The sequence below is a fragment of the Phaseolus vulgaris genome, chromosome 1 (genome assembly GCF_000499845.2).
Source record: "Phaseolus vulgaris cultivar G19833 chromosome 1, P. vulgaris v2.0, whole genome shotgun sequence".
Lineage (NCBI taxonomy): Eukaryota > Viridiplantae > Streptophyta > Magnoliopsida > Fabales > Fabaceae > Phaseolus > Phaseolus vulgaris.
This window is the reverse complement of record NC_023759.2, coordinates 14,446,080-14,458,081: the sequence shown is the minus strand read 5'-3', so window position 1 is coordinate 14,458,081 and position 12,002 is coordinate 14,446,080. Positions and strand designations below refer to the sequence as shown.

At 35.3% G+C, this 12,002-nt stretch overlaps 1 protein-coding gene across 1 annotated transcript; it reads left to right on the top strand.

Annotated features, from left to right (window-relative positions):
* Positions 1 to 7,575: 7,575 nt before the first annotated feature.
* Positions 7,576 to 10,782, top strand: LOC137815554 (uncharacterized). The gene is made up of 4 exons (XM_068618670.1): positions 7,576 to 8,947; positions 9,280 to 10,015; positions 10,199 to 10,455; positions 10,499 to 10,782. The coding sequence occupies exons 1-4, from the start codon at positions 7,576 to 7,578 to the stop codon at positions 10,780 to 10,782; spliced, it is 2,649 nt and encodes an 882-aa protein (XP_068474771.1).
* The last annotated feature ends 1,220 nt before the right edge of the window (positions 10,783 to 12,002 follow it).

The following is a 12,002-nucleotide window of genomic DNA, read 5'->3' as shown; positions in this document are numbered from 1 at the left end:
AGCTTAGTTCTTAAAAGTTACTCAAGTTTCGATCCTAAATCTTTTTGAAAATGGCTGATAACCTACCTTTTGGGGAACGTGCTTCTATAAATAGACCACCACTGTTTTGTTGTGTAAATTACCAATTCTGGAAGGTAAGGATGAAAATCTTTGTTGAATCAATTGACAAAGGTATTTGGGATGCAATTAAAAATGATTCTTTTATCCCTATGATTGAAAATGAAAAAGTGTTTTACGAAAAGCCTCGGTCTCAATGGACTGAAATTGAAAGTAAAGGAGCTCAATATGATTGTCTGATAAAAACATCATCTCTTCTTCTTTAAATTCTGATGAGTTTTTCAGGATCTCAAAATGTGCTTCTGCAAAGGAGATGTGGGACATCCTTGAGGTTACCCATGAAGGCACAATTGATGTGAAGAACAACAAGGACAAAAACCAACCAACAAACAAGTGCAATAACAAGAATGTTTTCTACAAATTACACTTGTTTAGGATGTGGAAAACAGGGACAAATAAAAGCTGAATGTCCCAGCAAAGAAAGTAAAGAGAAGAAGTCCAGCAAGAAGTTTGAAAAGAAGGGGAAATTGAAAAGGGACTACATTTCTTGGCATGACAATGATGTATCATCATCAAGTGGTTGTTCAAGTGAAGAAGAAGAGGCAAATTTGTGTCTAATGGCCAAGGATGAAAACGACACAAGCAATGTAAGTTCCTGTTCCTCTGTCAATATTGAAAATTATAATAAGCTTCTTGAAGCTTTCAAAGAAACACATGAGGAAGCTAATAGATTGGCTCTCTTGAACAACCGATTGAAAGGTTTAAACAATTGGTGGAAAACAGAGTTAAAACACTGGAAGAAGAGCTGGAAAATTCAAATAATGGTTTTGAAAATCTAGAATTGATTTATAAAAACTCTTCTTGCAAGTGTAACTCTAGTGTTTGTGAAAACTGTGAATCTCTTGAAAGGAAGGTTCACTATCTTGTAAAAATAGTGGACAAGCTTGCAAAAGGAAAATAAAATTTTGAGACTGTTCTAGCATCTCAAAATTAGTGTTTTTGGAAGGTTTGGGTTTTTATCCACAAAGCAAGAAAAATGGAATTTCAAAGCCTCACTCCACTATAACAGAAAAACAACTGATTGAAAAATCAAAACAACCGATTGTTACATGTTTTTACTGCATGAAAAGTGACCATTCTATTAGGTTTTGTAAAATTAGGAAATTTTATGTTCCTAAAGGTACTAAGAAGTGGATTCCTAAGGTTTTTAAGGTTCCTACTAACATCATTGGACCCAAATTCATAAGGGGACCAAATCTTGCTTCTTAATCTTTTCTTCTAGGTATCCTTGGCTGCCAAGAATCATTTATGGGCTTCAAGAATGACTGCTAAAGGGAAAAACATCAAGAGCAAAGTCTATCTCTGTGCCTGTACTTTGAATTGTATATGTCTTGCAAGGTTCTTTGAAATTCAAGACATATCTTGGTAATGGTTGATCAAAAGAGAAACTTCAAGAATAAAGAGAGGTTCTTTGTGCAAAGAAAACTGGTTTGTGTGTGCCCTATTATCTTGCTGATATACCTGCTTTGTGTATGCATAAATTATGTTTTGCGGAACCTTTCAAGTTCAGGTGCTCTGATGAAGACTAATCAAAATGATGCTTATTATTATGGTTCAAGAGCATACACCTTACTCAAATTCTTTACAAGTAAAAAATTCATGACCTATGTAAAGTAAGTTGTATATGTTCATCCTATGCTTTTGGCCTCATAAGACCAAATGAACTTCTAAACATGTTGAGGTAATGCAAAGGTATGAATGTATTTCATTATGAATTTCCCATCACTTTGAAAGATGATTTACTTTGAAAAACATTTTCTTGCTGTCTTAGAAAAATAACCGATTGTTTTCACGAAACAACCGATTGTTTTACCTCTGGCACATTTGAATAAAGCTGTTATGAATTCTTATGCATGATTGCAACTATTTCTTTTCTTTCAAAACCCATTGTGGGTCAAAAATGCATTTATTGAGCCTCTGAATCAGATAATAAAGAGATGTACTCTTTGTTTTCCTTGAAATTCAAAGTTTTTTTTATGAATGGCAACCACATTGGTGGTCATGGGGTTGATGAATATTTGTGAATGTGATTACATTTGAAGTCTTCACCTTGCTTGGAGATGGTGAATCAAAATGTATCTTTTGAAACGTCTGGAAGGTTTGATCTTAGTAGAAGAGAGAATATTTCTACGAAATCCACCTTTGGATCAAATTTTACAAGCTATCTCAATCAAGAATGGATACCATTCTTGGGATGCAGAGGTTGAGAGCCCTACATTGTCAAACATAAATATGGAAATACATGTTGGTTTTCTAGTTGCAACTATTAGCAGTACTGAATAAGATGATAAGAACACCTTTTTGCACAAGTTGGAATTCTGTCCAGAAAACAACAGGTTGATTATAAGAACAACATGTTGAAATTCTGCAACAGGATGATCAGCCTAAAAAGAAAATGGAGAATATGATTTTAGATGGTGAGACCAACTTGAAGATGAACTTTTTGAAGTGCTCCATTGTTGGTATTGCATATGGTGTACACTCTAGTGAGGTTGAACTTGTTGCAACAAAGTAAATAGCTTCTGATATTGGGGACCAAAGATGTAAGGTTTTATGAAGAAATTCCAATGAAGGTCAACTTGTTATTCTTGGGTCATTCCTGTACCGGTACTATGTTTGGGTCATGTTCATAAGGGAGATTTGGACTAATATGCTTGCAATATGGAATTGAAAATATTTTCCCAACTACTATCCTACAAATGTCAAAAAGAAGTATTCCTGGTTAAGTTGGTGTTGTTGGCATTGCTGGTATCTTTTGTTTTCAATTTTGGAACTAATACTTTGATGAAGCAATACTTTGATGTCTTCCTTGAAGGAGAACTGTTGGATGAAGAAAAGAAAGGGGGAGAATTGGTGGTTTGTGTGTTATAATTCTGCACTCTTATGGTGTGTTTAAAACTGCCCTAGACTCTTGCTGCCATTGCTTTAATTCACCATAGTTCTGCTGCTACACACATTGGTTTTCTGGTTAATTTTGCTGCTGCCATAACTCTTATACACTACAAATTTCTGCTGCATTTCTGGTATGGTATCACAATTTTGTTACTGAAATGGTGCTGCTATATTCACTGATTCATACTAGTTTTCATTATGGAAAACTCTAATGCAGAAGATAGGTTTTTTCTCTTTAGAAATGAGTTGGGTATTATTGATTCTCAAACTCTTTCTTTATTCTATTTTTATCCCTCCTATTATTCTATTTGTGAAGACAAATAGGCAGAGAATATGTTGGTTTGTATGCTGGTTTATTGCTGGATTATATTTGTTTTAATTGTAGGTTTAAGGCTGTGAAGAAACTCTGATTTTGCATCTCACTTACACTGGTTTTTCACATTGATTTTGCTGATTTTCTTTGTGAAAATCACATAGTGAAAAATTGTTTAGTGTGCAAGGGAATCTGGATATGATTGCTCTGGTACTGTATTTGTTTAGTTATTTTGTAGGTACTATAAAATTCAAACAGAACAACACAAGCAAACCAGAGATTTGTTTTGAACCAATAAGGGAAGATTGTGGAACAAGGCTTTGATGTCTCCAAACCTCTATGGATTGCTTGAAGGCTGGATGTAGCTTGTGTGTGTATTCTGAGTAGTTTGAATTGTAAATCCACTCTTAGTTAGGATTCAAAGTTGGTTTAAATAAAATCCTTTTGAAAAAGAGTGTTTTACAAAGAAGTGAAAACAACCTGTTGTTTTATCGTTTCAATCGGTTCTTTTACACTTAGTATTTTTGAAACAGGTTTTGACAAGGCTTGAATTGGTTGACTTTGCTATCAAACCAAATCAATCAGTTGTTTCGAAAATCAACCGATTATTTTTTGAATTTTCTTAACAGAATCTGTTAAGTTTGGTAAATCTGTTTTGTTTGATTTCAAACTGATTTGGAACTTGCATTAAATGTTTTTAACAGCTACATAGAGCCTTTATAATATGTTTCTACGCTTCTAGTTGTAAGACACTTAATAGATGTTCCTTCCGGTTGACTCAAAACGCTTTCGTACGTCTACGTCACACTCACGTCCAGAGTCCTTGCGTTCGTGTATGTTATCCTGCGATGAACACTTGAAACACAAAGACAATGGGCGCCCTAGCGGCCGTTTGCACTCCGACGCTCAAGTCAGTACTAGGGCTAGGAAACACCAAAAAATGTATACTCTTGCTCTTGTGTGTGTGTAACGGTGCAAGAGGATTCTCCCCTGGCCAAGTCTATTAACTTACTATTTACAGATTGAAAACTAGGGTTTCCTATTTACCTGAAAATCGGCCTTTCTGATGGGCGGGCCCAACACTGTCGTTACCTTACTCTTAGGATAACCTAGCGCGTGGGGTCCCTAACTAGAGTGCAACCTCTGACGGGATGACCACCTGGATGCCTCCTCATGCACCCGATCTCTAGGGTCACCCGCCTCTGAGAGTGCCCTAGTTGTTCACGTGCCATGCATGCAGCTCACCCCTGATCATGGCCTTTGCTGGCCATATCCTTCTAGTGGCTTTTATACTTTGTGTCACGCATGAATGCGTCGACCACTCCACATGCATGGGCACTTGTAATCTATGCTTCTCCCTTACTAATAACTGGTGTGTGATCTGGGATCCACTTCTTGTGGCCCATCTCTACTATTTGAACTTCCGATGTCCGACCTCTCCACACTGCTGAGTGGCAAGTCGGTGCATCCTGATGACCGATGTTTGACCACTCTCGGCTCCTTTGGCGCACGTGTTTTGCGAGGTACTAGCCCGCGCTGCTCGTGGGACCCGTTTACGTGGCACCAACATTACCAGTGGTTAGTCAACACCTAGGGACTGGTCAGTACAATAGATTTACAAGATTGCCTTTGAAATCAAGTTTTTCAAGATTTGCTTAAAGCTTTGGATTTTTTCCTAAGAGTGGAATATGACTTTTGTGTAATTTGTCAATTCATTCAGGATTGTATCAGGTGTGATTTTTCCTTTTCTCTCTTAGCTTTGTAATTTTGTAATAGAATTGGTGTGACACAGAGTTAGAGGGTGTTCTGATCTGTGGTGTGTTGTATTGCCAAAGAAAGTGTGTTCTTGAGGGGTTCAAGATCACTTCTTTGGTGGGTGTGTGGTTGTAATTTGTTGTTGATTACATAGTGGAATTCCTTGTGGTTTATGGGGACTGGATGTAGCTCTTGGTGTAATAATGAACCAATATAAATCTGTTTGTGTGATTCTCTCATTCCCTTATCTCAATTATATATGTTTTAAGTTGTTTTTATTCACTGCTGATAAAAACAACCGGTTGAATCGCATAAACAACCAGTTGATTATTTGGAAATCAACTAAAACAATTTTATAACTTGTGCATTCTGATTCCAGGGCCAAATAGTCTTTGATTACATCAATTTATGCACCTAAATTGGGTAAAATAAAGAAGATTTAGTATGAAAACTAACTTCTTCCCACTTAGAATTAATATGATGCATTTAATGATCTTATGTTGAAATTATTGAAGTCTTGTAGGAATGAGAGAAAAATGAGAAAAACGGGACCATATGCTAAGTGCATGCAATTAATTAATAAAAAAAAGCCAATCCATTGAGCGGATTCCCCATGCACAAAGTGAATCAGTTGTGAAAAAGGAAGTTAGATGAGGTACAACGATGGAAAACACTCTTCTTCTAGTAGACTTCTTTGTAATTTCTTCTTTGAATAGAAGATGAAGGAGAGTTGAAGAGTGAAAGTGATGGAGGACCATCCTCACTTCCCAAGACATCATACACGAAGCTAAGAGTAGAGATAAATCTTAAGATATACAAAATAAATATTTGTCTTAGCTTGTATAAAAATTTATAAAAAGTAGAGTAGATAATCCTGTTGAAGCTGGATGAAGCTTCTTATCTGGTGTCCTAGTGTGTGTTTGATGTAGAAAACAACAAGTTTGCTTTGAAGGTTGTAATGTGTAATTAGGTGATCTTGTATATAGGTTAGAGTGGTTTAAGGTTGCCTTTTTCTTTCATGACCTACCTTATATGCCTAATCAGGTCGTAAGATCAAGCACAAGAAGTGATTTAATTTCCTAAAAACTACTTTAAGTTTTCTCAAAATCAAGTTACTGCACAAAAATAAATCTGTTGATTTGTAAAATAATAGATTTATTTATGAACTGTTGAAATGTTTTTAAAATTTTGTTAGGGCACCAAACAAATTGTTGCAGATCGTTTTTTCTGTTAAGATGAGTTGGAAGTATTTTCAGAAAAACTATTTGTTTAGTTTTGATTTAACCTATTCTTTTTACAACAACTTTAAAACTGTTTTTTGAAAAGTTGTTAGAAACTGTTTTCTATATAAAGAGAGGCTCTTCTCACATGAAAGGTAGGTGTGCAATCACGTTTTAAACAGAGGTCAAATGTTTTCAGTGAGTGTGAAGGATTTGAATGAATTTTTGAAAGGTTTTCAAAAAGAACTTGAAGAGTGCTTGTTCTTTGGATGCCTTGATCTTGGTAAAGGTGCTGGTGCTGTTGTGCTGCAATTCGGGCTACTAGTTTTCAATTTCTTGTATCTTGTTTCAGGTGTTATCCTTCCTTAATTCATTCTTGCGTAAAGGTGTTTATGTAAGTCACTTCTTGATAGGGTTTCTTGAAGTGCAAGTAGTGTTGAAATAGGGTTTTTTAGCTATGGTTGCCTTGTTCTTGTAGGGTTAAAGAACTGCAAGGTGTTGTATTTGATTTGAACTATTTTTAGTGAATTTCACCTTGGTGTGAGGTGAAAATGGATGTAGCTCTTTATGAGTGAACCAGTATAGATTATGCTTGCATCATTCTTCTCATCCCTGCAGTCTTTTCTGGTTAATTGGATAATCTGTCAGGAAATAAATCTGTTCATTTAAAATTGAATCTGTTATTTTTGGGCTTGCCCATATTGTTCTTCTTTGTTATGGAATTTTTTTTTAATCACAAATAAGCTTTCTGAATCTGAGTGTTGACTTGTTTAAGAACAAACAAATTTCTTCATAATATCTTGGTTAAAGATTCGCTTTCTTTAAAGAATTGTATCAAAGGAACTTGTGTTGATCTCTTGATGTAAATCTTGTTCTTATAGCTGCTGTAAAAATAACTCATCTTATTTTGGAGAATTTTTCTGTTTGATCTCAATGCTAATTTGAACAAGTTCTATTTTTGATAAAGTGTGTTGAAAAATAAATATGTTCTTTTCAAAATCAATTTGTTCTTTTTCTTCTGAATTACTGTAGATCAGTTTGTGTTTGCGAAAATATTATAACTTCAATTCACCCCTCCTCTCCTTGAACTTAGACACTAATAGACCCAACAATTGGTATCAAGAGTTAGGACTTGTATTTTACTCAAGTTTGTGCATTATGTATGAGTTTAAAATTCCTTTTGCTAAAGGTGCGTCTATTAATATACCTTCTATGTTTGGTGGTGTGAATTATGCATTATGGAAAATTAGAATGAAAATTTTCATGGAATCTATTAACATGGGAATTTGGTATGCAGTGGTCAATGGACCTTTTGTGCATATGCAGGTTGTCAAAGAGAAAAATGTGAAGAAGCCTTGGTCTAAATGGAGTGAAAGTGAGAGAAAGAAGGCTCAATATGATTCTCTAGCCAAAAACATCATCACCTCTGCATTGAATATGGATGAGTTCTTTAGAGTGTCTCAATGCAACTCGGCTAAGGAGATGTGGGAAGTACTGGAAGTAACTCATGAGGGCACAAATGATGTGAAACGAGCAAGGGAGCACTCACTTATTCAAGAATATGAACTTTTTAGGATGCAATCAGAAGAAAGCATTGCAGATGTGCAGAAACAATTTACACATATTGTAAATCATCTCACTAGACTTGGTAAAGTCTTTGACAAGGAAGAGCTCAACATAAAGGTGCTGAAATGTCTTGACAGGAATTGGCAGCCTAAAGTAACAACAATCTCTGAATCCAGAGATTTATCCAAGATGTCCACTACTGCATTGTTCGGGAAATTGATGGAGCATGAGCTTGAACTCAAAAGATTGAAAGAACAAGAAACAATGGAGAAAAGAGTCAAAGGAATTGCTTTGAAGACTAGCATAGAGCATGATACAAGTGAGGAAGAGGAGAATCCTGAACATGATGAGACCTTGAGTCTGCTCACCAGAAAATTCAGCAAATTTCTAAAAAGGAAGAATCGAGATAGAACTCAACAAAGAAAAAGGTACTCTAAATCAAATGATTCAAATTCTTCTAGTTATACTTTCTTTGGTTGTGGTAAACCAAGTCACATAAAGAATGATTGTCCAAACAATAAAAATAAAGAAAAACCAGCCAGCAAGAAGAATGAAAGAGGCATAGGAAAAAGAGCATATATCTCTTGGGAGGAAAATGAAGTCTCCTCAACAAGTGACTCCTCAACTAGAATTGAAAAAGCAAATTTGTGCTTCATGGTGAATGGCGAAGGATCAATCTCTGATTCGGTGAGTGATTTTTCCACTGATTCTGAAAGTTATGATCAACTATTAATTGTTTTTAAGGAAACACACGATGAAGCAGATAAATTGGCTGTCATATGTAACAAATTGAATAATGCAAACAAAGTACTTGAACCTAAGGTTAAGTCACTTGAGGAAGAATTACACAAAGCTAAAACTGATCTTGTTAGTCTTGAATTGACATGTTTGCATGCATTTATAAAAACCTGTGAAAACTGTAAGAAGCTGGAAAAACAAGTTGAATATTTGTCGAAAACCTTATCAAATTTCATCAAAGGAAGAGAAAATCTTGAAACATTGTTGGGATCACAAAATGCTGTTTTTAATAAAAATGGGCTAGGATATAATCTTGGAAGAAAGAACAATGTTAAAAAGCCGTCCAGTATTTTTGTTCCTTCTAAAACATGTTTTTCTTCTTTTAACAGTTCAAATATAATGCATTTTTTATCTTGCTTTTACTGTATGAAATCTGGACATATCTCTAGAACGTATAATAAAGCTAGAAGGTACCTTGTTCCTAAAGGATTGGCCAAATTTCTTCCTAAGGAAAGGTATTAATCTTGCTGGACCCTAGACTAAAAAGGGGTACCATGTGTGTTAATCTTGTTTTGCAGAAAAAAAGCAGGAAAAACCAGTGGTACTTGGACATTGGATGCTCAAAGCATATGACTGGTGATTTGACTCAGTTCACAAGTCTGAAACTTAAAGCTTAAGGGCATGTCACATATGGAGACAATAACAGAGGAAGGATTCTTGGAAGAGGAAATGTTGGTACTGAGAATTCAACCACAATTGAGAATGTCTTATATGTGGAAGGATTAAAGCATAGTCTTCTAAGTATTAGCCAACTATGTGACAAGGGCTACAAGGTTAATTTTGAAACCAACACCTGTACAATTTCAGATGAAACTTATGGTAAGGTGCTCTTCACAGGTAAAAGGGTAAATAACATCTATCTCTTAGATATCATGAATAATTGCTCTAAAAATGAATGTCTCTTATCAAAAAGTGATGAGTCTTGGTTGTGGCACAGGAGGTTAGCTCATATCCATACAAATAACTTGAATAAATTGAAATCTAAGGATATTGTTTCTGGTTTACCAAATACAAAGTTTCAAGATAACATATTGTGTGATGCCTGTGTAAAGGGTAAACAAACAAGAACTTCTTTTAAAATAAAGGATGTGATTTGTACAAATAAGGCTTTGGATGTTCTGCATATGGATTTGTTTGGACCTTCTAAAACTGTTACTTTAGTTGGAAATTTCTATGCCTTGGTAATTGTTGATGATTTCTCAAGATATACATGGACTCTCTTTCTTGCTTCTAAAAATGATGCATATAAATCTTTTAAGAAACTGGCTAAGGTTCTGCATAATGAAAATGGTAATAGCATAAAACATATTCGCAGTGATCATGAGGGAGAGTTTCAAAATGCTAAGTTTGATAGGTTTTGTGAAAAACATGGGATAATACATAGCTATTCAACCCCTAGAACTCCCTAACAGAATGGTGTAGTTGAAAGAAAGAATAGATCTCTTGAGGAATTAGCTAGGACCATGTTAAATGAATCTAACCTACCTAAATATTCCTGGGCATATGCAATATACACTGCTTCTTATGTGCTTAACAGAACCTTGATTAGACCTATTCTTAAGAAAACTCCCTATGAACTCTATAGAGGTAGAAAACCTACCATTTGTCATCTTAGGGTCTTTGGGTGCAAATGCTTTATTCTAAACAATGGCAAAGATAATCTGCGCAAATTTGATCCTAAATCTGATGAAGGAATACATATTGGCTATGCTATTAATGGACATGCTTATAGGGTGTATAACAAAAGATTGCTTATTGTGGAAGAATCTATGCATGTGGTGTTTGATGAATCTGGTTGTTATTTGCCATAAATATGTTCTGGATGAAACTGGTGTAGATGATTTAAGAACCATTCTTCAAAAGAATCAATCTATTGATTTTGATGCAACTGATACATGTGTTGTCAAAGAACCTGTTGTGAATGCAGGATTGCCTAAAGAGTGGAAAACTCCCAAGGATCTCACACTTGACAATGTGATTGGAAAAATTGAAAAAGGAGTCTCAACAAGGAATTCTCTTAGCAATTTTTGTAAGACAATGGCTTTTGTTTCACAAGTAGAGCCTAAAATTTTTGAGGAAGCTCTACAGGACAACAACTGGATAGCAGCTATGCAGGAATAACTAAACCAGTTTGAATACAATGAAGTATGGTCTTTAGTTCTAAGAACATCTGAGATGAACATCATAGGAACCAAATGGGTGTACAGAAATAAGATGGATGAACATGGGGCTTTCACCAGAAACAAGGCAAGGCTGGTTGCTAAGGGCTACAACCAAGAAGAAGGAATAGATTTTGATGATACTTATGCATCAGTGGCACGACTAGAAGCTGTTAGACTTCTCTTAGCATTTTCCAGCATAAAAGGATTCAGGTTATTCCAAATGGGTGTAAATAGTGCATTCTTAAATGGATATATTAATGAAGAAGTGTGTGTTTCTCAGCCTCTAGGATTTGAAAACTACAAACATCTAGAGTACGTGTACTAGCTCAAGAAGGAACTCTATGGACTTAAGCAGGCACCTAGACAATGGTATGAGAGGCTAAGTGAATTTATGCTTTCTCAAGGTTATAATCGTGACACCTCTGATAGAACCTTATTCATAAAGAAGAAAAGAGAAGATGTTATACTTGTGCAAGTCTATGTGGATGACATCATCTTTGGATCCACAAATGAAGAGATGTGTGAAGCATTTGTAGAAGCAACGAAAAGTGAATTTGAGATGTGAATGTTGGGAGAAATGAATTACTTTCTTGGATTGCAAGTTAAACAATTCAAGGATGGAATAATCATAAATCAAGCAAAGTACTGCAAGGAATTGCTTAGGAAGTTTGAGATGGACAAATGCAAAGCAATCAGTCCAATCTCAACAAGCTGTCAACTGGATCAGTATAATGTTGGAAAATCAATGGACCAATCAAAATACAGGGGATTAATTGGTTCTTTATTATACTTAACTGCTAGCAGGCCTGATATTATGTTTGTTGTATGTTTATGTGCCATATATCAATTTGATCCAAAGTTATCACACTACAATGCAGCTAAGAGAATCCTGGAATACTTGCAAGGAACCAAACATGTTGGACTATGGTATCCAAACAATGTTTCCTTGAATTTAACTGGTTTTTCATATTCAGATTTTGCAAGTTGCAAGATTTATAGGAAAAGCACAAGTGAAACTTTCCACATGCTTGGATCAAGTCTAATCTCTTGGCATTGCAAGAAACAAGCCTGTGTTGCTCTTTCTACATCAGAGGCAGAATACATAGCAACTGGAAGTTGTTGTGCTCAAACACTATGGCTAAGGCAACAACTAAGTGATTTTGGATTTCTTTTAAATAA

What these genes read in the sequence shown, in the direction of transcription:
- LOC137815554 (XM_068618670.1), top strand. Translation starts at nt 7,576, where the DNA reads ATGGGAATTTGGTATGCAGTGGTCAATGGACCTTTTGTGCATATGCAG. An exon ending in CAATGTTAAAAAGCCGTCCA is followed by an intron (nt 8,948 to 9,279) that starts GTATTTTTGTTC and finishes TTAAAGCTTAAG; the next exon opens with GGCATGTCACATATGGAGAC. An exon ending in CAAAATGCTAAGTTTGATAG is followed by an intron (nt 10,016 to 10,198) that starts GTTTTGTGAAAA and finishes TGTGCTTAACAG; the next exon opens with AACCTTGATTAGACCTATTC.